The 26,259-nt window shown below is 44.4% G+C and overlaps 1 protein-coding gene across 3 annotated transcripts in view; it reads left to right on the plus strand.

Annotated features, from left to right (window-relative positions):
• The first annotated feature begins 52 nt into the window (after window positions 1-52).
• CD82 (CD82 molecule) overlaps window positions 53-26,259 on the plus strand; it is a 42,846-nt gene continuing 16,639 nt past the window's right edge. Inside the window, exons 1-3 of one of the 3 annotated variants that reach the window (XM_085321873.1) lie at window positions 53-440; window positions 19,738-19,819; window positions 25,345-25,417. In XM_085321873.1, the coding sequence (XP_085177999.1) occupies window positions 19,757-19,819; window positions 25,345-25,417 (136 nt within the window). In that variant the 5' untranslated portion in view covers window positions 53-440; window positions 19,738-19,756. The other 2 variants (XM_085321874.1, XM_085321875.1) reach the window with 2 other exon arrangements.

The raw sequence follows: 26,259 nt of genomic DNA on the forward strand, positions 1-26,259 counted from the left end.
CCCCGGCGCTCGGGGAGCGGCGGCACCCAGCGCTCCCCCTCCGCCCCGGCCCGGAAACTTCTCTGTTCTTTGGCCTCCTGCAGCTCTTTCTTATCTGGCGCCTCCGCCGATAACCTGCGCGCCCGAGGCAGGCGGGGAGGGCGCGGGGCGCTTTCCCGGTGGCAGCTGGCACCGGCCCCCGGCTGCTGCCCGGCTTTGCGGGGCGCCGTCCCTCTCTCCGGAGGCCGGGGCAGGGCTCGGGGCCGCCGTGGCGCTTCCTTCTGCCCGGGCTGCTGCAGCACCTACGAATCCTGGAGGGACTCCGCGGTGTTAGCGGCGTAGCAGAGCGCTTCCCTGCGTGCCCCGCGGAGCCTTCGGAGGCCGGCGTGCGTCCCTGCTGCTGGAAGGAGGAGAGCGGAGGAGCCTCCTTGCTCTTGCTCGGGCTCTTGATCAGTGTGGAGGTGAAGGAGTCGTCTTTCTGGGTGTGATTCCTGTTTGTCCACAGCTCGTGTGCGTGCCTGTGTTTCAGAGTCAGCACTTCTAAATCAGTGGGTGAGTGCTGATCCTCCTGTGTAGCCAATACGTGGCCTGAGAAGTCGTCATGTTGGTTATGATGGAATTGACCCATGCAGGAATGAGTCCTACTGACCAGGCTTTTAGTTGTGTAATATAGCGTTTCAGGGTTAAAAGCAATTTTAGTGGAATGAATGTGCCTTAGCTGTGTGTAAGTGAGAGTTGGGTGATATCCCTGTCTTCAATAGGATTTTTGTCTTGATTCATTTCTGAGACTTGCATTAAATGTGTCTGTAGAGATCTTAACCCCAATATGACTAGAAAATCTGGTGACTACAAGAATCTGGTACTGGCCCAGACTGATGGGTTGTTTATTTGTTTATTAAGATACTGGTGAGGAGAAGAATTTGGGCATTTCAACAGCTAGACCTTAGCTGTGAACTGTTTTGCAGCATGACTGTTAACAAGTCTGTTAATACACGGATATAAGGACTTGTTACAGCCTGGATATGCCATGGCTGCTCTAGAGCCTAGAAGTTCTGTGTATGCATTAAACATAAAATGGAGTACTCAGTTTACCAAATAAAAAAAAAGGGGGGGGGGAGGGGGAACCCACCCTGGAATCCAAGCATAGGCTTCACTGTGTTCATAAACTGAATATAGCTGGTTTATAATGATATACTGCTTTGTCTTGGACCAACTCTGGCATTTCCATCTTACTCATGAGATCAGAGCTAGAAAYTTTAATAGCCCTACAGATGAGGGACTGGGTACCTCACTGAAGTGCTGTCTCAGAGATAGTGTTTGGGGCAGAGGAGCAATTCTTGGGGTTGAAGGTGCTGCTAGCTGTGATTGTGTTTTGTGGGACCTAATCCATCCAAACACTAGTTGAGCCTCTTGTTGTGTAGCTCCTGAGAATGCCCATGGGACTCCGTGTGGGTGAGAGCATGAGACTGGAGAGTGCTGCTTGGAAACCTGGGGTTAGTGATACTTCCTTTCCATGTAAGACTTTTTTTCTCCTTTCTCAGGCACTCTGCTTGAGGAAAATCTGTCTATTCAAAGCCTGAGGCTTGAGTGTGATGGTGTGATCCTTGCTTTCTATCTGAGAACCTCGCAGCAGAAGTGTGTGGCTAGGGTACTGCAGTCTGATATCCTTTGGTGAATACAGGGGTCTAATTGCAGAATCACTGGTCTGATGGCCTTGAGAGAGGCAGCTGGTGTGAGAATCCTTCTCAGAAGTGTGCTGTCATATGTTGATGTAAAGATAAACATATGATGAACAAGCTCTAAAAGTGATGAGTTACTTAGGTCTTGCTTAATGCTTTGTAAACACTAAATGGGAATAAACATTGGCAGCTGAATCAGTGACTTACTCAAATTCCAAGGCATGCACAGCAGCAGCAATACTGTCAGGATCCCATTAGTAGACCTGTTTGTGGTTGCTACAGTGGGATAGATTCTATGTTCCTGTATGTTTCTGGTTCTTTGGTTGGAGCAAGAATTCTTACACCTCCAGCTAATTTTCTTTAAATAATTGCTCACGTACACTTGCTCATGTTGGGCTACCACACCTGTGTAAGAGACCTTTGCCAATTACTCTGCAGGCCAAGATGCAGATTTGGGGTGGCTCAGAGAATTAAATAGCTTTTCCGCCCTCCTAACTTTCTTTAATATCCTTTTCCTAGAAGGATCTTGCTTCCAAGGTAGTTCTGGTTGGCGGAGCTTCTCTGGACCTGAATCCAGCTTAGCTGGGATCCCTCTGCTCTTGCGAATGCTATATGAATGGTATGTGTTGGACCCGGGGCTGGGAGGGAAACCTCTTTTGCTGGGTGAAGTCCTGCAGCATTTGCTCGGCTTCGTACCTGTGTATGACAGAAATAGAAAAGGCAAGCTCAGTGCTTGGAAAAAGCTTTCTCCTTAGGCAATCTCTAGCCTGCTGCACAGAAGCTCCTCCCTTAAGAGGATTTAGCAGCTTTAGTGATGCAGCTCATCTGGACTCTCTCTGTTCTGTTACTGTCTTTATTTCAGTTCTCAGGGGACAGTCAGGTGCATTGTGACCCAGAACCATTAGCTGGTGTGGGAGATGGTCTAAAATAGGAGCCCTGTGTCTGCWTTTCCTTCCAGATCTGGAGTCTTCACATGCAAAAAAGGAAGATAAGTGTGGTCCACTGCAGCTCTTGGCTTTGATGGGCTAAGAAATAAACACCCCTCTTGCACTGACATGTCTGTGTGAGGTATTCAGAACCAGAGCCTTCTACAGGAAAATAAGTGGATGCATGCACAAAACAGGCTTTGTGAGCCACCTTATCTTCAGGAACTGTTTAATGAGCTACAGTAATTATCTGATTATACCTGCACCAGGTGGAGGTGTATTCTTAAAGAGGGAGTAACTGAAGGAAAGGCTAAAAATTGCAAGGTGTCTCTTGGCATGATATGATGTTAATACGTGAGGCACAGCCAAAGTGATTTCTTTGTGGTCTGTAGGTTATACTGGAACCTGTTTGTTGCTCAGTTCCATACTCTGTTTCAAGCTGTGGTTTATCAGGGCTCAGAGGCCCTGAAGTAGTTAATGGCTGACATGCAACCTAGGCAGAGTTATAAGCAAAACACAAGGACCTGCATACTGGAAATTGTTTAAATCATTATTTGAATGCACTGATAGATTCAGAGCTAACAAATTTCCTGGAAAAAGATGAGGCATTACTGTGGGCAATCCTGGAAAAAGAGACTGTTCATTAGACGATAAGCAGAAAAAGTGAAAAAAACACCCTGTCAAGATGGAGATTGGTATTGGAGAACACTGCTGTAGCCTGTCTCTGACAAGCATACCTGAGAGGTACGTACAAGCATATGTCTTCTCAGATGTGGCAGAGCTGGAGAAGCCCAGTTTGAGGTAAATACAGAGAAGAAGGGTGTTTGTGGGAGGAGAGAGAAAATTAAGCCAAAGATGGGCTTTCTTCTATGGAAAGGGCTAGATCTCACGTGTCTTAGGAGTGTTATGGATAGCAAATACTGCTAGTCCTTTGCCTCAGGGTGCTGCCTGGCTTTGCCAGCCAGTTTTGTTCAGTCTCCTTGCAGTGCAGGCTTGTGCAAACAGGTGCATAAGGGAAGTGTTATACTCTTTACTGCAAAATTGTTATAAGCAGATCACTGATATCTTCCACTTTGGTAAATAATCCCATGACCATGTGTATCAGAGAAATGCTGGTCTGGAAAGARTTATATATATTAGGTTATCCAGCAGCCCGAAGATTTGAAGTTACATAATGCAGAATTCCCCTCTTGACTAAGATTATAGAATAATGATTATAGCTGCTTTTCTACAGTCATGCATAACAATGCTGACATACTTGCATGGGAAAAAGTGATTGCGAAGGAATTGTTTCACACACAACAAAGACAGGCATAAGACTTCAAAGCTACGGTTATGCGTGTTGAACTACACTGTCCTTCTCACAGCAGGAATTTGCTGTAATCAGTCCCTTCTGCTGCTGCTTCCTATTAGTTGCCCTGGAGGCAGCTTGGGAAAGGGGGAGGAGAGGAACTAGCTCACAGTGGTTTGCATACCTGGGCAGTAAGTTTCCATAAAGCGGTTTTACCTGTTGATTGGTAACAAAGGAGCCTGTTTCCCAGGGTTGCCCTAGAGAAGGGATTGCAGTCGCTCCTGGCTGTCTCTTCCAATAACACTGTGCTTGGACTGCTACCTCAGCTCATAGTGAGCTGCAGTGTCCTACCTGGGGTGGGCTTTGGGGGGCTTCTAAAGAGCTCAGTGCCCTGAGCTCTTGTCTGTATGGGGAGACCTAGTGCAGTGGATCGTCTTTTGTTAAAGTCAATTCATTCCAAACCCTTAATTTCTATTGGGCCAAGGTACCAGAATAACGCTTGTTCAAGAAAACTTCCTCTAGGTACTTTATGCTATGGGGGATTCTGAGGTGTATGGGTGTCTCAGCCTATGCTCTGTTGGTGCTGGAGTTTAGGAGTTGCATGCAAAGGCAGATCATAGAATGGTAAGGTTGGAAGGGACCTCTGGAGGTCATCTAGTCCAACCCTCAGTGTAGCCCATATGGGGATTGAACCCACGACCGTGGCATTAGTAGCACCCTGCTCTAACCAACTGTGCTAAACCTGCCATGAAGTGACTCTTTCGCACCTTGGACTCTAAGGGCTGCTGCTATCATTCCATAATATAAAAACACACAAATCTTAAGCACCCAGAGCCAGAATGTCTGTTATGATAGATGGTTAACAACTTACTTGAGAGTCAGCTGTGGAATCTAAATTAATTGGAGAAACTACTGTTGCATAAAAYAGCTGAATACTGATTTACACTCTAGCTGGACCTTTCCAGGGAGGATTCTGTACCTTTAATGGCATTTCAGTTTCTGAGTTGCTAGGTGTACCAGTCTCAGAAGCAAAAACATTTCTGCCAGGAATGTTTTATTCCCTTCTTGTTTTTTCTTATTTCTCCTTGGTCCTKCAACTGGTTTACTACACATTTCTTGGAATGTGAGGGGCATGCATTTTGTGTGAACATGGATTAGAGGGGATCTTTATTCAGTAGTGCAAATATCAAATATTTTTTTCTTGAGCTACATACTTGGGTTTCTAAGAGTATCATGTGAACTGCTGTGTTTATCTCCTAGCTGCCTGTAGTCAACTAATCTGTAGACTAGTCTTTACACAAAAGGATGTCATTCTGGCCGGTGTGCTGATAGGACACCAATTCTAATATTGCTATTATAATGGTGCATTGAATCTGAAGCTTGTTTCCTGCTGGCAGCCTGCTACAATCAAAGCATCCTCTTGACCCCTGTGGAGCTTGTCACGTGTATCTGGACTGTGTGTCACCATAGACTGAAGTCACTGGGGATGAGTCAGCCTTGAGTGGCTTCACTGGAACACCCTCAACTTCCCAGTGAGGTTGGGTTGTGTCATTTTACCAAAAAAACCTGTTCTGTGTCTTCTCACTCCCATTTTTGTCTCTTTACCAAATTAGGCTTCTGTCTGTTTACCCGGTTAGGCTTCTGTCTCATTCATAACAGAAGTATGAATGCACTATATCATGCTGGACTGAAGCTGAGGAGGTTTGCAGGTCAGCAAAGCTTAGTTCTCCCCTGCTATTGTCTTCAATTTTGCACTGATGCAGCAGAGATTGAAACTCTATATTCACTGTTGCACAGTATCTCTGCTAGATGTTTGGAGAAACTGGGGCCTTAATTAGAACTTCTGTCTGCCTTTTATGTTCCTCACCAAGGTGTCTCTTTAGGAAAAATAAAATAAAAATAAAAATAATAAAAAAAACCCCCAGCCTTGCTGAGGGATGTTCCTTTCCTAACAGTCTAGGAAGTTGCTGTGCTCTTCTTTGCATTCAGGTCCCTTTCTAATGCAGGCTTTGCAGAGAGACTGCACGTGGAATAACTAAGGAGCCTTGTAGGGCTGTGCAGTAAATCTGTGTATGCCCTAAGGAAGCTCTTTTAATTAGAGAAGATTTCTGCYCAAAAGCTTTCGTGCAACACAGCGTTTACCGAACTGACAATCATCTGTAGATCCCAGTTCTTGAGAAGAAGCCCTGGTGAACCATATGAAACACAGTAAACTGTGCAGCCTTTCTTCCTTCTGCCCTTTCTGCCCCCGCGTAGGGTCTGCTGCAAACCTCCCCTGACGGGGGCCGCGCAGGAATGCGAAGGAGGCGTGTGGAAATACAATGGTGGTCGCTGGAGCACAATGGCTCTCTGGGGCCGGGGCCTTCGCAGAGCCCTGGGAACAAAAGGCTGGTGGCTTGGAGAAGTGGGGCCTTGTGGGGCGGGTCAGGCCCCAAAAGCTAGCCTGGGCCCCTCTTTGGGTTCCCGAAGCAGCTACTGCCCCCTCCTCTTCCTGGGAGCAGCTGCCGTGGCGTAGTACAGCAAGGCACTACACTGTCTGCAGTGGCTGCCCCTTGGCAGATGCCATGTGGGCCCACAGGTCCCTCCCACCAGTCACTTTCCAGGAGGAATAATTCCTGGTCTGAATGGAGGAGCTTTGCACGTAGCTAAAATGAGGGGGTGCTCGTGCTCGTTTCTGAGGGGCACGAGGTGGGAGGGGTTGCCTGTGGCAGCTGGCGCCACTTATGTGGAATACATGCATGGGACTCCCCCTGCATGTTGGAGCTTCCTTTATCATCTGCTCCCTGGGGATAAAAGTGACAGTGCTGTGACTCGTGACYCTGTGGAACTAAACTGAGGTGAGTGAGATAGCATCACCAAAACCAGTATATGAATATATTCTTAGTGTTGAAAATAGCATCAAATTGACTTACTTCAACAGAAGAGGCCATTTCAAGGAATCAATTTCAAGGAACAGAAAGCTGCTTTAACATCTGACTCCAAGACCTCAAAGGCTCTTTTGATGCTGCAGTCTTGCCTGTGGTTTTGAAGCTGTCTTGTTTGTTTTCATTCCAAATCTGTTGTGTTACAGCTTTGGAGCCCTCTGGGGAGAGGAGACTGGACTGTCCCTGTCCTGGCAGTGGTTTAGATTTGACCCTGTAGTAAAAAAGCAAGTTTGTGCCTTTGCGTAGCCTTGGAGAGATAGGGAACTTYTCTAGCAGGTCTGACAAGCTGGTGCCCTGAGCGTGATCTTGCAGAGTACAGGTAACTAGGTGACTGTGCACACGGTGTTCCATGGGAACCCGAGCAGATGCTCTGTGCTCACTTTGAAGAGAGAAGGTCTTCACAGTGAAGTGTGTGCTTTTGGGAGAAACAGCCTGCGTAGCAGTGTGCAAGCTGAGCTGGGTCATCCTTCACTGTAGCAGCAGTCATGCACTGCAGTGTTACTGGATGTTTACTCCTGTGCTGAGAATTTTGGTGGAAAACCCCATCTGTGAAAGCGGCAGTTCATTCAGCTGCACAACAGCTTCCTGTGGTGGATGATTCTGCTGCTGGATGACTTCTGTAGAAGGAGTAGTAGGCCGTGGGAATTTCCTAGTCTGTTTTACCTACCCTRTCATTAGGACAGGAGTGCATGTATGTTGGGGCAGAAGGAGGCGCCCATYTCAGTCCTTAACTACCCAGGTAGCATGCATAAGACGACTTCTTATAATTTGGTGTCATTATTAAGTTTAGTGTGATTAAAAATAGTAGAACTGCTGTGAAGTAGGAAGTGTCTCTTTCAGAATGAGCTGTAGGGGGGAAGAGAGCAACATGATGGGAGTGAGGTAAGTTCTCAAAAAATCGATCTGCATCCATATTGCAAAGTGTTCTTAGCCTGAATCTTAATTCACTGATTCAAGCTGAGACAGAATAGTACTGCTTTATCCTTCTAATATGGGAGCACTTTTCTCTGCGTTGAGGTTTAGCTGGTATTTGTAAATCAATTGGTTACTCTGGATTTAAGTTCTTTCTTTTTAAAGAAAATTCTGACTCTTCCATCCTGTTCTTCTAGTTTTGTTCTGCCAAATAGTCTTCTGAAATATTTGTGCTCTAAATTTAGAAAAGGACAGAGACACACTCAAGAAACCAGAAAAGGCCACCCAGCCTCCCTTGGTTCTGGTTCAACTTAACCCATTTTCCAGGCTGCTGTAAGTAGAATGCGATGTATAATCTAGAGACTCCAAGGAGGCTCCTCCTTTTCCCAGAACAGGCCTAGCTTTGAAAGTCTTGCTGTCTACATTAACTGCCAAATTCTTGGGGAACTTAAGCCGTATGTCTGTTCCTCTTGGCTTGAGACAGTCCTGTCCATAACCTACATATGCTGTGGTTGGAAGAATGCATTGATTTTCTTTGGATGGTGTTTAGTGGTGGAGTCTTAACTGCAGGTGGCAGATCTGTGACTAAGTAACATTCTCACATTGCTCCAATTAAGTCTGCTGGGATCACCTGCCTGGTAACACAGCAGTCAGTGGGTTAGCAAAACACCTGCGTGCATTGCCTTCTGCCTCGGCTGCCAGGGTTGTCTTCACTGGAGTGAAACCGAAAGCCTTTGACTCTCTCTTCCAGCTGGCTCTGCTGTCCAGAGGCCCCTGTTGTTTTCCAGCTTTGTCTGCTGAGATTCCTTATTGTGGTATTTCACTTCATAAAATGCTTAGACTAGAAATGAAGCTGCTTTATTACAGTTTCTGTAACAACTTGTGCTGTGTTACTCTTGCTATTTACAGTGCTGCTCTATACTGTAAAATTTTTCTTTCGTCTCCTTTTTTTTTCCCCTTTCTTGTAGCAAGGGCTTGTGGAATGAGGTGATTTACCTGTAAAGTGGGAGGAAAAAGGTAGTTCTAGACAATACTACAGTAAATCTTGAAGACTGTATAGCAGTCCCTGCTGGGACTGACTCTTCCAGAATAAAGCATGAGATCGCTTCAGAGCTATATCCTCAAACTACTCAGATCAGTGAGCGGTTTGGCTGTTTTGGACAGGTACTGCCAGTTATAAATGCAGGAAAATGTGAYTTCAGATGGGGGGAAAACATGGTTGCAGGGGGATATTCTTGGGCAGAAAGGAATGACTCAAAACACTTATGCTCCGAAGTCTTGTACTTTGGGGCTGCTCTTACCCGTTGTCCCCTTTCTGGAAAGAGGGRCTGCCTGAGACAAAAGGGCCCTTTTATCTTGAGTTTCGTATAACTGTGGATTTCTCTWTTCATTCATGCCTACTGGTAGTCTTGAGCAGTATCCATGGCCTGAAATTCAGGATATTGTGAAATACTTGTCCACAGACAGTCTGTGATGACACTCATCTTGCCAGCAGGCAGACCAAACTCTGCYGAGTTGCAGTATCTTGTGTTGAACGTGACCTCAGGACAGGCAGTAATGCCTCTCTTTGGGCAGAAGGCAGTAAACGCAGAGACTGTGTGCAGCCGTAGTCTTTCATGGCTGTGGTACTGCCCTCTTGTGAATTGCTCTGTCTTGTTGAATTTGGAGATCCCTTGTTTAACTATACCTCTCAGCTTCTAGCAAACTGGTTTAGTATGACTAGGGAGCCTTCTCTACTGAATTTCTTTCCTTGCCCATCCCAATATGAGTGTTTGGAAGAGACTGTAAGATACTTCATGCAAGAACTTTGTGGATGCCAATGGTTAATATGACATGAGGACTTCAATCCATTGCACTGGCTTCCTGGGTTGGGTTGTGTCAAATTCCCTGTCCAAGCCTGCTTGGATGGAGCAGAAGTCCTATACCTATACCAACTTTAAGTGTTGGCAGCAATGCTTCTTCAGGCTTTAGTGAAAGGGCCATGGTTATGGTAGAGTAGAAATTGACTAAGACTATAGAATAATGATTATAGCTATTTATCTACAGCGATGGATAACAGTGCTGGCAAACTTGCRTGGGAAAAGGAGTGATTCAGAAGCATGAGGAGCTGTAGGCAGGCAGACAGCTGGTGAACGATGAGTGCTGCAGTTAGCAAATGGTATACTTGGCRAAAACAAGATGCATAAGATGACAAATAGTAAGAAACTTGTTTATGTGAACAAACTAGAAGTCACACCACTTCGTGGGCTGGGGCACTTTTCTATGTCAATAAAACTTTTGTGAATTCCTAGATATGCTGGGTCTGCACTACTCTTCCAGTTCTGCTCAATCTATGAGGCTAAGATTGTTATAACCTTAGGTTCTTCAGATCAGTGTCCTGTTACCAGTGAAGAATCTGATACGAAGCATGTGATATGATTAAAGTAGACTAATAGCCTGTCTCTTCTGTTGTTCAGAATGACATGCCAGAGGTGCTGTTYTTGCTTGCTGTGTGGCGGTTTTCTTATTTCAAGTTGCAGAAAGAAAAAAATACTGTGAGTGGGCCCTGGGAGAAAAACTCTTGGGCAGAATCCTGGTGCCAGAGGGTATGTCCACTTCTYAGTGAGCTGGTCAGACCCAGCAATGTGGGACCCTAATGCTCTAGTTAGTGGTCAGTAGGCTCAGCAGAAAGATTCCAGCCTAAAGAGTGCAGTGTGCCCTTTCCTACTAGGCTTTTCTGGATGAAAAATCACTAGCGCTTAGCTTCTAGTAGCCCTTGACTCTGGTTACATGTGAACTATTCTAACATCTGCTGTTGCTAATAACCAGAGGTCTATTTAGTCCATCCACATAYCTGTGGCGAAGGGGGCGCAGTCACTTGTGACTGCTTAAGAGGGGCAGAGTGGAGGTGGAGAAAGAGGGTGTTTAATTCCTACTCAAGCTGCTAAACTCAGCAAAACTTCTCATTTCTGATGTGGAACTACCCCTTCTGGTRCCTTACTACCACCTTGATAATTCCTGGAAAGAACCAAAGGGCGTGAGAAACCTCACTTCTCAATTAAGGCAGATCCCTGTAACTTCTTGGAGATAGGTTTGGTGTGGGTGTTTGCTTAAACAGCTTCTGGTTATCTGCTCTAGCAGCTCAGAAAATGAAAGTAACTGTGGAAAAATAGTTTGTTTTGAAAGGGAACTCAGCGAYAAAGTTCTTAGCCCCTTGTACCTTATAGGAGGAAGCAAAAGATAAAAATACTACCTGGTTCCTACTGCAGGGTCTGAGATCTCTGGCACTGTCTTTTACACTAGAGAAAAACTTTTATTGGGTGTCTGTCCTGTCCACAGAAGTATCTGAATTGCAGCARCATTGAAATGACTTGGGCATGGAGGAAAGCTGCTGCCAGTCTCAGGAAGGCATGAAGCAAAAGGGCATTTGGAGAGGTTTTGTGTAACTCCTCAGGTGAGATCTGTTGACCTCTGAGACATCCCTTTCATAAGAAARGAGGCTTGGGAACCGGTCCCGTGTGTGTGTCTGTACTGGGGGTTACCCATGTGCGAGTAAGGTGCCGCAGATCCGTGCCAGCCTCCCCTCTGCAGTTAGGAGTGCTGCAGCTTCAGATGCTGGCCCTACTCACAAGCTCCTGGTCTTCATTCCTCCATGGAAGACGTAGATGTGGAGCAAGCCAGGGCTGAGGTTGAGGCCTATGCCTTTAACACAGTATATGCTGTTAACAGGAGGAGGGAGCTGGCAGAGGCATCTATTTCAGAGTTGAAGTTTACAGCATAACTGCTCCAAGAGAAAACAAAGCTGAACTAGTCTCRCTTGGGAAGCTATTAAAGAGCCAATATAGTCAAGTGACAGAGTTGCCCAACCAGTTTTCTGTAATCAATGCATTTTTACTGCAGCATGTGCTGTTTTTAGTCAGCGTGGAGATCTGTTTATGGGCTTCAGCTGCACTGTTTGTTTTGCAAATAAATTTCAAATATAGGATAATCAAAAAGAAAACAAAGTACCTGGCCACCACTGCCAGGAAGATGTTCCTTTTGGTGGAGGGGCAGGGGGGACCCAGATGGTGTCTGGGACAGTCATTGTCCCCCCTCCCYCACGCACACCTTGGCAGACTAATCTCTGGTCTTAACTGTATGGAAAAAAAAATTGCTTAACTTGAGGAAATAGACTGTCCTGCAAATAGACTGTCATGCTGTGCAAGCATGAGTGTATAGACTGAAAATAGCAAAGAACTTTCTCAATTTTCCAGTTGTCAGAACTGACGACCCACTTAAATATTGGCTTTTAAACTGAAGCGTGAAGTGTAGATATTCTAAAATCTGACTGCATCCCTTGCAGATACACAGAACAATAACGAGTGATTCTAAATATTGCTCTGTAATACTGAAATGTGAGTTAGTTTCTATGACACTGATTTATAAATAACTAAATCACTTCCCCCCAAGTATTGGAGATATATCTCTAAAATACCTTCTCTCTGCAAATGTGCAACATCTGCTTGCTGCTTAGTTGTAGAACATGCTGAAGAACCTCTGCAATCCTAGACAGTCCTGAGGCTGCTTTCTAATGGGTATCTCAACTAGATGATGCTTGTTACTTGTCAGGCTATTATTAACAGTATCCTAACTACAGACATCATACAGAAAAGCTTTCTTATGTGCGCTGGGAACAGATCTAGCTCTGCAGCTTAAGTTGATGCTTATTTCTTAGAAGAAGTCTTTCCAGCAGTAATTCTGCAGTACTTGCAGCAACACTCTTTTTGCTTTAGTTTACTACCCTGGTTTCAGGGATAGCAAGCATGCAGTCCCTGCATGCTCGCCTGGGTCTTGGACTTGCAAATGTTTTGCAGAAGGTTGTGTTACAGTGGCACTGTGCCTGTTTGTACTCTAACAAGCAAGATCAAAGTGTGTTGACAGTTAAGCATTGTGCTGCCGTTTGCAGGCTGATATGGCTATCCCTGCTATCTGACTTTGCCCTTTGTGGTATTCTTAGCCCTCAGTACAATCTCTTCTAGTTAGAAGACAGTGACTTCTACTTAAGATAAGAAGCAATTATCTCTTAAATAGATGGAATGAGAGAGAAGTTCTGTTCAGTATAAACTTTTTTCCTTGTTCCTGCTTACCAAACTTGTGTTATGTGGGAAGAAACAAAATTTTTACCTTTTCCTGTCACTTTCCTTAGAAAAGAAACTATAGCTGTGTTGGTGACATAACCATATATACCTGTCTCCACAACAGGTATCCTAGGTGTCTTAGTTGAGAGACTAATCCTAATTAGCAGCCCTAATTCTTTTGCCTCCCTCAAATCCTACTGTTGGTGTGGAACTTGAAAAGGGATGCCATTTGGAAAATATATATCCCAGACATGATTGTGTTCTACTTTCAAGGTCATTACACAGCTGGTATTATCTCAGTGGAGCTTAAAGAAAAGTTCAGTGAATTCAGACAAAGATTTTTCATTGGCTCTGCAGTTACTTGCTCACCAGAGACAAGACACACTGCCCAGGTGTATGAGGGGTCCAAGGCCATTGAATGTTAATGTCAACAGGATGAACTCCATCAGATATTCTTTGTATGTTAACATGACTGTAACTTCAGCCTTCTCTGCCCTTAAGGCAATGTTGTACTTGGTAAACAAGAGACTTAGTAACTCTGTCATTATTCATTAACTGGCGCTGTTGTATTACTGTGCGAAGCTGTCACTTCTCATCACTGATGAYCAAGAGTCAATCTGATTGTCAAGTGCTAGTTCTTTGTGTGGATAGAGATACATTCCCACAAACTGGGCTTTGGGAGGCAACATTCAAAATCCTGCAAAAGTTGGGCCACATTCTCCCCTGCCATTAAAGACGGGCCTTCTGAACTGCCTATCCTCTAGCTCTTCCTGCATGCAGATGCCAGGCTTGAAACTGGATGTAGGAATGACTGTTTAGTGAGTGACTTCTAAGTCCCTCACCCATGTGTGAGTCTAGCCTGGGATAACTGACTCAGGTTCTTATTTCTGTGTTAGAGAATGCAACTGCCTCTTCCAACTTTGGAGTAGGAAACAAGTTCCTCTGAAAAGTAACTGCACTGGCCTTAATAATGGCCTTAACTTTGCACAAATTAATATGCAGGTAAGCAAGCTTATGGACCAGCAACTTGCTGATCCTCTCTGGTTCACCAAATGGAACAGCTGTTTAGGTCAAGTGAAGCCAGTTCTGTGACCAGAGTATGGTAGTGGGAGTGCCTGCTTTTCCTGGACTACTTAGGCTATCTGTCTGCAAACGAACCCAGATAACCTTGTAACTGATTGTGGCATGGAAGGAAGAGAGGCAAGACCAGATCTTTGAGAGCATTAGAGATTTAAAGTCTAGSCTGGGAATAGTATTTAGAAGGCAATAATTTATTATAATATGTAGGACTCAGGTACTTACATGGGGGGGGAAATGGTGCTTGCCTGCTGAGCCAGGAAGCAGTGTGGAAGCCTTGCAATGTTTCTGATCATCTGAGGCTGATTTGGAGGCTGCTTCAGTGCTGTAGCTGCTCTTTCCTCCAGAGATCCCAGCTGCAAAATCAGGTGCAAGATGTGAAGAATTAAGAGCTTTGGCATGTGCTGCATAACTAGGATAGCTGTGGCTGCTGCATCTGGACTTCTGTAGAGTTAGAAGTTCCTCCTTCAGCCAGCTGCAGGCAGGAGAGAGAAAGTAGGAAAGAGCTGGCATTTCAACCATACAGAGCATTCAGGGCCTCTGTAGGGACAGAGAATAGTGGCTGGAAAAACTCACTCTGGTGCTATTTTGACTTATACCTAGCCTGGTAAAAGCTAATAGCATCAGGTCCTTTAGAATCTGCCTTTGTTTTAAGTTCGCTGGGGTTGGGGGTGGAAAGTGGTAGTGGGGAGCAACTGGCCTAAGCAAACAGAAACAACTTGTGGCCATTTTGTGATTGATCATTCTCTTTCCTTAAAGAGGGTCTATGGGAGAGGGGACTGCATCTTCTGGGCTATGTGTATACATTCAAATGTGCACCCTCTCCTACYTGATGCAGAGTGGTTGGAGCTGACCTACAGAGCTCACTGCTCTTGTATATAGAGGGCATTCTCTTTGAGAGTTCAGAGGAACTTTGCACTTGCCTGTTAACTTACTGTGATGATTATTTCCACAAACTAATTTACTCTGGTTTGTGTTAAGATTGTTCCAGCTTGTCTCCTTCTCCTTTGCCACTCTTATAAATGAGCTTCTTATTTTTGCTGTACAGTCACTTGGCAGCTTAGGTGCTTCAGCTGCCAGGCCTGATCAGGAAGAAATGTGTATTGCAACAGCAAGGGTGGTGCTGCAGATGAAGACTTAACTGCTACTAGCAGAGCTGCAGGCATGAAGAGTGCTGGCTTGAGCCAAGAGTCATAAATTTCACTTCAGTGAGCATYGAACATACAGTGCCTGCTAGATGGAAGCAGTATAGTATCTATTTCAAGAGCAGAATTGCAATTAAAAATTAACTTAGCCTCTCAGCCCCTCAGTTGATGTGGTTGTAACATCCGTGCACAAGCTTTCGCTCGCATGTTACTTGTCGGTCACAGCTCGTGGTGCTGCTCACTGCGTGTGGCTAGGAGGGAGGAAGTGTTCAGGTTTCCCAGTATCGTTGTCCTTTGCTGCAGTCACCTTTTGCAGGAAGGGGGTTGGAAATATTACAGGCTCCTGTTACAAAAATAAATTAATCCCTGAGCTGTGACAAGACTCTTCTGCTGTCACTAACAAAGCAGGCCTCTGTTCACCTCTCCTCAGACGTGTGTCCTGGATTTTTGCTCCACATACTGCTTTTGCTGACTTCCCTTTTGCTGGGAGAAGGACAAGCCTGAAAGGTGGAGGTGGAGAAGGGGGCAGGAGGCTATCTTTTGCCTGCTTAGCCTGTACAGACTTGAGTGTTGATCCTTTCCTATGGGGAATCCCAAGGTCCTGAATCAGTTAATGCCTTCCTGGGATTAGTTCTCGCTACAAGTCTTAGGGCTGAAGCCAGGCTAAGACCTAGGATTAAACTGTACAGAAGCAGACTAGGCTGTGTTGGCATCCAAGTTTTTACTGAAGCAGTACCTCAAAGCAACAGAGATGCAGAAATAATCCTGTATACCTGTAAAGGATAGGAAATGAGGTGTTAGGAGAAATGCTGTTATATATGTTGAAGTACAGTCTCATTAAATCCTCTGGCATCAGTCTGGAGAATGATACTGAAAATTAGRGGCACATGGGCAGGATATTTTAAAAGAATTTTTGGTACTGTTTAATTAAAAGATATAATAAATGCATATAAAAATTCAAATGGTTGAAGTAGTAGAGGTGGAAAAGAAAGAGAGGAAGCAAAGGACAGTGGCGGAAAATACTGAAATTAAGATTGGAGAGTTCATATACTAAATCTTCACGTGCGTTGCTGCAGGATTTTAAGACTCAACTTGGCCAGCTTTAAGAAGCAATTATTCAGCTTGGACTGCCACAATACATAACCAGCACTGGCTGATGAAACTCCAGAGTTTAACCAAGTGCTTCCTTGCTAGGTGTAAGGGTGAGAGGTATATAGACGGAAGTTGTGGGTCACTTTTGTTCTGAAACTGACTGTCTAGCTTGTGGAAGAAGCTACTGAAATTGTGGTCCACAGATATGCCCTGTTGTGGTGACTCCCAACTCATCTKCTTCCAAACCTGACCCTTCTCATTTTTTTGCTCAGAGTTGCTACTTCAAGCAGCTGTGTAATTTCAAGAAGTGGGGCTTTGAGGAGTCTCTCTATGTTGATGTAGTGAACAAAAGTAATTTTATCTTCAATATAACAAACTGGAAAACATGTCATGTTTCAATATGTGAAATCCTGCAATATCATAAAAGCTCAAACAAAAACCCTAAAAACTTATCTGGTTCTCTCTTGGATTGCAAACTGTACTTTGAATTACCTTCTTGTGGCCATGAGCTCTGCAAGAGGTTTCTCTCCCTATGGCAAGGGGAGAAGAGTGCATAATGCTGTAGTGCACAGAGTTGGCTCTTTTAAACCACTAAAAGTAGCATGCTTTAAACAAAATCCTGGTAGCAGAAGAGTCCTGAAAGCGAATCTTTTACTCTGTCACCTCCAGCRTATCTTTTTCCAAACAAGTTCCTGTCAACTTATTTACCTACTTAATTGTCTTAAACTGTTACAATGATTCTAACAGTTCTGGAAATTTTCTTGATTTAATCAAAATAGTATGAGCAGAGTTGGAGATGGGCAGCACAAGGCTATATAGTGCTGTACAGCAGATCAGCAAGTGCTGGGAATTGTCCCCCAAATGTGAAAATAAGGGGGATTGCACTTGGGAGAGTGACATCTTCAGGTGAAGAGTTTGCTGGCTTGTGCAGTAGGTTATTGTCTAGTTTAGCTCTTGGCTATGTTGAGGAGTAGAAAAAACACTCCTATCCCTCACAACAGACACTCATCGTTGCCTAAGGATCTGGCTGCCTCAGTATTCTGGTTAGACTGCCAGGCTCCAGTTCCTGATCCTATGAAGAGAGGAGTTGTGTTCATAGTGAAGCCAGCAAGCAAGCCAGCTGGATCAGAAAGCTGCTGTCTTAATTATCCTTTCCAGTCTTACTTGTTTGCATCTGCCAGGGTTACTGGCCCAAGAGAACATTCGTCATCCAGCAGAGGAAAAGAGGAGTAGCACCCAGTTCAAAAGTCCCATCTTTTGAACTGGGTGCTACTCATAAATAGTATGCTGTCCATGCTCAAACATTCTCTACCTTTCTGAAATACCATTAAGGGAAGTTCTAGTGTTTGGGTTATGGTTGCTCTCTGACAGTAAGCTGACATATGATGTGTAGTAGGATAACTGCTCTTGCATAGGTGAGGCTTGTTTAATATGGTTGCTACTTTAATCAAGGGGTAAGTCTGCCAACAGGTAGCAGTTTCCAACTTCTCATAAGTTGGTACTGATGTGACTGTTGTACAGTGCATCTAATGCTGGAACAGAAGCCACTCATAGCTGATGAGTGCAGCTGAGGGGACTGAAAATGGGAATACTGTTTGATACTTGCGGTAAGCATGGCCCAGAAAACTCCCAGAGGAATTTTCCCAGTTTATTTGAAGGACCTTTAGGTGTTACTGCCACTGAGATCTTGAGCTTTATGGGCTGCAGCATTCCAATTCGGGGAGGTAACTGAATTAAATGTCTGAGATGATGCTAACCAGATTGTACTTAAGTTCCTGTTGCACAACAATTGCTATATATTGGGGTTTTGTAATACAGGCTGTGCCACAGCTTGCTGAGACTGTATTTGTGTGCTGCTTTCCCTTCTTAATAGCATCTTTTGAGATGTTGTGCAGCTGTGGGCATGACACAGGCCTGAACTGGGGCATCCTTTAAAATCAGAGCATTAGTGTTGTATTCAGCCACAGAGTTTAGGCTCAGCCTCTCTTTTAGTAGTCTGCAAATGACCATGGCTTGGTTGGAAGACTAGTCAGTTATAACAGGGTTCACATACCAGTTTAGCTCCAGAATTAACCTAAATATTTAATAGGATTAAGCAAAAGCCTTTGACCGAAACAAAAGAACATACTGGGCTCCAGTGATGCTTGGTATGCTCAGGCTGGCAGCAGGAAGCTCTACTGACCTTGGTCCCATTGGGGCTGGCTCTTCTCAGACCAAACTGGTACCTCCAGCTTGCTTTTTTGGYGGCTCTTGAGTCTTCAGATGGCACAGTCTGTGTGAAGCAGTCAGCTTGCTAGAGCAAGCTTTAAGGAGCTTAGGCCTTCTAATGCCTCCACAGGAAACTTAAGTAGGCACAAGGGAGGAAGAAGAAGCAGGAAAGCTGACCTCTGGAACAGATTTCCCTATCTATGGCTATCTGTCACTTGCTTCCCTAGGAGGAGACCAGCTCTAGCAGTGAAGATGGTCTGCAGGGCTTATCTCTAACTTCTGAAYTCTTTGCTTTCAGACAAGTAAGAATTGGGGCAGGTGGTGGTAGTTCAGATCTATTTATCCAGAAGTCCTGTAGTGCAAAGACCTGATGAGGATCCACTGCTGATAGGATACTGTTGAATTTGCAGCAGCAAGAGCCACCTTGTCCTCCTTTCCTCTTACAGTCCAGGTTTGCCTAGGTTTTAGGAATGTTAATTGAACAGAACTAACTTCAGACACAGTAAAGCTGTAAATGCTTTACTACTGACTTGACATGGACATGATATTRTGAAAAGCAATATGCTGCACAGGATGCTTGTTGCAGCACGGATTCTTCTATATGTACCTAAACCATGTTCTCTGTAGAGTGAAGTCCTGCGCTGGAGTTGTCTGTTACCAGCTTTGTATTTCCTGCTAGCTGCCCTACAAACTGCGGCAGCTATCAACAAGCTAAAACTGGCATCCCATCTCATCAGTGCTCTCACATTGCCTCCAACTTGTGAGAATGGCTTTGGAAATGGACCTGTTGAAAATTTGCATGCCTTTATGTTGCAAATTAATTGGTTGTATGTGGCTATGGAGTAGACTGCTAAATTCATGAGTAAACTGTTGRCTTGCATACAGGAAGCTTGGTATGTTGCTGCCTTTTAAATTGAACTCTTGGCCTTACTCTTCTGTGATCTTTCAACTACTTAAAGGTCATGTGGAGATGAGGTTTTTTTTTGGGGGGGGGGAGGGGACTGGCCTTGTGATTTTCTGTCTTCAGATAAATGCATCGCTTTTTTCAGTTGGGACTGGCAGCTACAGTTGGTGTTCTGGTTGATGCCGTTAATGCAAAGTCCTTGTAAACAGTGATGGAATTAGCAGTGTACTTGTGGTTAAATCCTTTCTGTAACTGCTGCAAGCACTCTGTCACTCTTCAGGATATCTTGGCAGCTGTGGCTGCTTGTGTTAGTAATGACTAGGTTGTCTTGTTTTGCTGCACTGAAAAGGCAACTCTGTCTCTGTCAGTAACATGCTTTCTGTGTGCTTAGTCAGAGATATACCAAGTGATCAGAGATTTGTACAGGGTAGGAGGGTTGCTCTGAAGTTGTTCCAGGGGAACACAATACTAACACATTTGGCTATCTTTCTGCTTTTCTTTTAGATCCTGTAAGTGAAAGAAGATGGGGTCTGGCTGCTTAAAAGTCACCAAATACTTCCTTTTTCTCTTCAATCTCCTGTTCCTTGTAAGTATCTTGAGTGTCTGCAGAATAGATAGGAAATCCTGAACTAAAAGTAGTTGGAAAGGTGGTTTTTCTGGATGTTGGCCTAGTGTGTTCATTAAATAAAACAACCAGAGTTTTGGAAGAGATGGGGAAGGGAGGGAATTCCTGAAGCTAAGGGACACTGCAGCTATTGTGCAACTCCCAGTTCGGTAGTGTCATTTCTAGTATCCACCTGCTGGGTCTAATACCCTTGGATTTCTTCACTGGGAAAGGAAGAGGCTACTGCTTTTTTTCTGGAAGAACAACAGTTGCACCTTACTTCTGCCACATCTGGAGCAGCAGCTGACCTGCAGCTGACCAAGCTACAAAACCTGCCGAGTAATGGAAGTGCCCTCTTAAATAGGCCAGACAGGCTTCAATAATGATTCTAATTTCATTTCAAGTCCCAACGGCTGGTTTTGATTTTTAACAAGTTGACTTAGTCCAAGTCATCTATTTGAAATGCAGTTTGGAGGAAGGGGGGCCCTAGCACAGGCTTGTTTGGAGAAATGAGGCAGCCCACTGGATGGGCTTATTTTTGAGTGTGAGCCTTAGCAAAAGATCCAGTCTGAGCTCCTTCTTGGATTCAAGTGGGTTTGGAAGGGCCTATGTTTTGAAGGAGGCAGAGTAGCTTGGCTGCATGACCCCAGTTTGGCTATTCCCCTTCCTCCCACACACATTCTCACATGCATCCTTTTGTGAACTTTAAATAGTGTGTCATCTGAATAGAGAAACTYGTCTGGGCTGGGGGTAGTGCTGTTGATGCTGCCCTTCTGAAGTTAGATGGTGTAGCAGGGAAGTATGTGATTTCAGATTTCCTCATACCATCAAGAAAATAGCCTGCCCTATCTTATTACCGTTTGTGTAGCATAGAAGGGGAAGGAAGGGCCAAGATGGCAGGGAGCGAAATAAAGCGTGATGAGTACTGCTTTCTGATCTCTGTTCCTGAACATAGCTTTACTGTTGCTTCCTGCMCTGCTTTGCTGTGCTACAGATGCTGGAGCACAGGCTTGAGTTTGTGCCGGCACATCTGGATCTGATTTCCTTTGACTTGCTATGCTGGCTCTTTTCTCTCCATGTGTTGCTTCCATCTTAAGAGCATATACTCCTGGTCTAAGAGTCAAAGGTCAGAGATGCTCAAAGTATTGATGGGGAAAACTTTGGGAGAGGAGGAAGGGATACTTTTAATGCAGCACTAGAGCTTTTGGAGTTTCATTTGGTCTACTTCAAGGATAGGAAAAGTCTGTCTGGGTCCGGTGTGGTTCCTCTTCCTACTAGAGCAGGACTCCTCTGAAGTATTAGCATCCTGGTTATCTCAGCTAATGAAGTGATTTTTTAAAAAATTATTTTATTTAGTAGTTTTAACTTAAAATCAGAAAATCTTAACTTTTAATTAGTTCTTGGGGAGCACTAGACTTYCCCCCCGCYCCCTGCCCTGCAGCTGGGTTGCAAGTGATGAGAAATGATTGTTCACTGGGACACTTTCAGCTGTTCCCTATCCTGTTCCAGACAAACTCCTCTGGTTTAGCAGCCAGCCCCTTCCTTCTCAGTGGAAAGCTGAACTGATATACTGAGCTGAGTCTGGAGAGTAGAAGTTTAAGGTGGGATGGAAGGAGGTCTCTGACCAAAGGGAGAAAGCTGCTTTAACAAGCTCTTTAGTAAGCYTGCCTTTCAGCACAGGCTGTGTCTTTCCTTTAAGCTGTTCTGTGGGGAGAAGGTCTTTAAAGCTGCTGTGTTCTGGTGGGGGACTTGATGGTTCTTTAGAGTGAAGATTTGGAGCATGCTTGTGTCTCAGCAGATGGCGTGCTTTTTGCACACACCTGTTAATGAGAAAGGCAACATTCGTTACTCTCCCACTGCCATAGCATGTTGTTGACATGATGTTTTTTCCTCTTATAGTTGTTCAAGGTCTGGATGGAGATTCTTAAGCTTAGACAGTGTGATGTTTCTAGATCAGCACTACTCTAGTGGAGAAACTGCTTCTCTTTAGTTGCCATAAGCTCCCAGCAAGAACAGGTTCTGCATATCTCTTACTGGTTTACCAGTAGGTGCTGAGTTTGTTATGGAGAGTACCTGGCTGTGAGCTCAAGAAACTATTCCTGTCGCTTTCCTTGACCTGGTAAAGCTTATGTTACTGTGTCTAGGCTAAGGGCAGTCAGACCTGACAGTGAAAGTTGTAGGGCAGTTATTCCAACTCACTCGTTTTCCACTGTCAACTTAAGACGACTTTTTTTCCTGGACATTCACACTGATTAGGCAAAACTCACATGCTTGCACAAGTGTGAACACTAATACACTAATACTGGTGATGGAGCTCTGTGTCTGCTCTAGACCCTGAAGTGAGCCTCTGATTGAATCCTGTGCAAGCCAGCCCCCTCCAGTCTGAAGTGTGTTATCCAGTCTGACTTGGAGGTGATGAATTAAACCTTTAGACACGAGTAACTCTTTTGGAAGCTAGTCAGTCATTGAAATAGCACCTCTCCACAGCTAGAGGACTTTGAGAAGGTTTCTTGCTAGGTGAAGTAGTTTAGGGACTTAGGTTCTGAGGCTGCAAAACGCTACTTACTTCAGGGAAAGGTTGGACGTGCTTTGGTTAAAATGGAGCAGGTTGTTTGGGCTGCTTGCTTACTTGCCTCAAAGGATGCCAGAAATGTAAACTTAGGAAATAAGCTCAATTTGTCCAGTCAAGACTTAATGTCTCTTCCTTCATGGGTAGCAAATGTGAGCTGCAGTAGATGTTTCTCCTTAAAGCAAAAACAGTTCCCTCAAGCAAGTTCAGCAGCCTCTGGAAACTATTTGTTTAGACTGGCTGCCTATCCTACTTAAAAACACCCCTGAAAAGTGAGCAGAGGGCTACCTTAAACAGCCTCAGGTTCAAGACCCCTTCAGTTGGCCTCTCTTTGCCTGGCTCAGATTTTGCCTCTCACAATCTGAGCATGAAGGAGGGTAGCGTTGGAAGAGGACAACCAGATAACCACTGCTGTTTCTGGGAAGGCAGGTTGGTGCCRTTACTGAAGCAGCTTGTCTCATGGTGATGCTGACAGTGGGACTTCTCTTGGACTTAGGCTTATTTGGGCTTGAAGTTCAGTAGCAGCTTAATTCTGCAGTGCCCCTGTTCATTAGGTTGTGCTGTAGGAAACTATCTGTCTTTTGCCTGCTGCCTTTGGCCCTGCAGTCAAGGGAACTGCATCCTTTTAACTTGAGTTCTGAAGGGATCTTGCTGAAGTCTTGTCCCCTGGGGTGGGGAAGAGATATTCATGTTCCACCTCACTAATTTAAAGTCCTGGAACATGAATTCAGGTCTATGGGAGGTGGACATAATTGCTTTATGGAGGATCTGTAGCCAAGCTAGTGGTAGAAGCAGCTTTGTTATGCTAAGCAAATTCCTCTAGATGCCAAGAAGAGATATTATCCTGCCAGGAAATAACAAGAAATAACAATAGTGTTAACAGGGCTGTTTTCTCTTGTGGTTTCTTTCCTCCCTGTCTTGTCCCTTTTACTGTTTTCCACAGCAGCTCCTGGCAAATGCATGAGTTGTGGACTAGAGCAAAGATCAGAGTGAAAACAGGCCTTGGATAGTGCAGGTACCTCATAACAAATAACTTCCCAAGAACTCAGCKCAGCAGGAGTTCTGTGTTTTGTCAGCAACAGCAAAACTTAGGTGGCATTTCAGTATCAGTGAGCCAAAAGAGATGTCACATACAGCCTGGTTTAAATCTTTGTTCAAGACAAATATTTTATTAAGGCTATGTGTTAAATATGAGACTGCCCCCTAAATTGTAAATTCAGCAATTCCTGGAAATACCAAGTTAAGAGCTTCTAGCTGTTGTATGTTCTAGGGTGTTTCTGATTTGGCCCAGTGTGTTTGTGCTATCACGCAACACATGGTGCAGCAAGGAGCAATTCTTGTTGTTTTTCTGGGAGACAAGTTATATGCTTTCAGCAGCCGAGTCAGTAGTCTTCATCCATCTTTACGCATTGGGAACTTGCTTGGTGAGTTTGTAATCCTATTCCCAGAGCTAGCTGCATGTTATGCCTAAGCCAGAAGGGCCTGCAGGCAGATTATTTGAGTGTTACTTTATTTTAGCTCTGAAAAACCTCCTTATTTGAGGAGCTGAAGCATAGTATAAATGTTTGAAATGTGGAGATAATGCTTGTCCCCACAATCCAGTCTGCCCACTTGCTTCAGGTGATGGTTTGATTTTCTTTCTCCCCCCCGCCCTTATCTCCCAAATATCTGAGCATCCTCTAATGATGTATGGAACCACCATCTCTCTTGACCCTTGTTGGCTTAGTACTTCATCCTATCCTGAAATCCTGCTGATGTAAGAACTATTGCCTGCAGCTATTCTCCTTTGGAACTATCTCACTTACAGTCTCCTTGTACCTCCTCTGTTTCTTCAAAATCTGTTTTAAATCTTTACACAGCAAGTGGTTTCCAGCCTTTGCTAACTCTAACTGGCAGAATGGCACAAGTTTCCTCTTCTCAACAAACCTGAAGACATTCAGGCTTCTCAGYGAAGTGACTTTGTTATAGTGCTGTGGTGCTGATTCGCATTTGGGAGCTGTGATGACCTATATGCAAATATCTCACAGGGCAGTATAAAACACTGATATCCAGAAAGTAAAATGAGGGTGCCTTTTTCCCTGCTTCAGAGCAAGAGCTGGGAAAGCTGCTTGTCTCCTGCTTTCTTGATTGTGTGTGTGGATTCATCTGAGTGCTCGCAGGAGTATATTGCTCTGCTAATCCTTGCCCTAGATAGACTGTGGGGACCATGAGATAGGGACCATGGTTGCTGTTTCATTTTTTTTTTTCATTTTTTTCCCCTCCTGTTGGTGGGAAGATAAGATGCGCTTGCTGGAGTTCTCAAAGGGCTGGGGTGTTCTGGGGCAGAAGCTGGAATGCCTAGGCCTGACTTGGTAAGGGGCACAATGTGTAAAGCCCTTCAAGGGAACTTGTATGCAAAGTGAATTTTTACATTTATGAGTTGGAGCCATAACAATATAATAGAGTCTGACAAACCATAGATTTCCTTCCTGGGAAGGTTCCAGCTGCCAGATACCTAATCCTGTGGCTTCTGGTACATGTGGTCAAGATCTTTTTCTATTCAAAAGATCTTTTTAATCATGTGTATTAGATATTTGTCCTCTATCAGTTCTTCACAGAAGCTGAGTGTTGTTACCTTGTGTTCCTCTAGACAGCAAGGTTTTAGCAGCAGGAGATCTTGCCAGATTATTTTGAACCATCCTCCTGTACAACATCATGTACTATTAAAATGCTGTGTGAAGAACTGCCAAACAGAACCTGGGGCTCCTGCACAGTTGGCTGAGGCTGTCTTCCTGAAGTAATGCTAATCCTGTTTACTTTGGGAGGAGTACTATGGAGGAGATGGGTGGGAACAGCAAAGGAATGATTATTTTTTTCCCTTTGGAAGCATAGAGAATGGTGACTACCTCTTCTTGTGCAAACTAATAAGCTATTATATATTTTTTTYCTGCTTTTTCAGATCCTAGGTGCTGTGATCCTTGGTTTTGGAATATGGATTCTGGCYGACAAAACCAGTTTCATTGCAGTTCTACGTAAGACCATGTTTATTCATCTTCTCCCTCCTTCTGAACTGACTCTAGTCTGGGGCTGTGCATGACCATGATGTAGTTTAGGGGTGATAATGCTGTTGTGTAACCTGGGAAGCAACTCAGTATGTAGGCAGGAACCTTAGCAAGGACAGAGTGAAAGAGAATTTCTCCCATTCTCTAGTGTTTCTTTCTCATGCATTGGAACACCAGGGTCATGCTGAATGACACCATTGCCTCTTGACCCGACAATGCAGAATTCTAGTTCTTTCTTATGTTTAAGGTGAAATATTTCATCTTATTTTTACTGCATGTTGTGTGTTCCACAACAGCGTCCTCATCACCATCCTCCCAACAGGCCTACCAGGCGCCCAACACTTTAATGTAATTTCACTATGACAGTCCCATAAGTACTTACTATAATTCAACTATTTGAATTATCTATTTCAATTCAACTATTTAAAATACAAAAGGAAGAGGGTACTTGGTTTTACTGGTGCTTCATGTACACTGGAAGTATGCTGTACATGCTTGTTCTTGAGCAGTAGCAATGTAAATCCAGATGGGGAGGGAGGAGGTTTAAGGCTGTGAAGTCTTTAATATCCTGGCTACTAAAATGAATTGATCAGTGTACACTTCACAGGAGACTCTACCCTGAACATCAGAAGYGTTCTATGTCACTATGCATGCAGTTGGCTAGCTGCTTTCTCCTTTGAGTCAGTTGGGAGAAGCAACCTGAGTTGTACCAGAGGGACTGCCTTTTGCAATAATTAAAAAAAAAAAAAAAAAAGAGCTAGCTTAGCTGAGCCTAGTATTGATGTAAGCAAGATTCTTACCAAATGAGTAAC

Source organism: Rhea americana, unplaced genomic scaffold, assembly GCF_003343005.1.
Source record: "Rhea americana isolate MKP2758 unplaced genomic scaffold, rheAme1 scaffold_72, whole genome shotgun sequence".
In the NCBI taxonomy this organism is placed as follows: Eukaryota; Metazoa; Chordata; class Aves; order Rheiformes; family Rheidae; genus Rhea; species Rhea americana.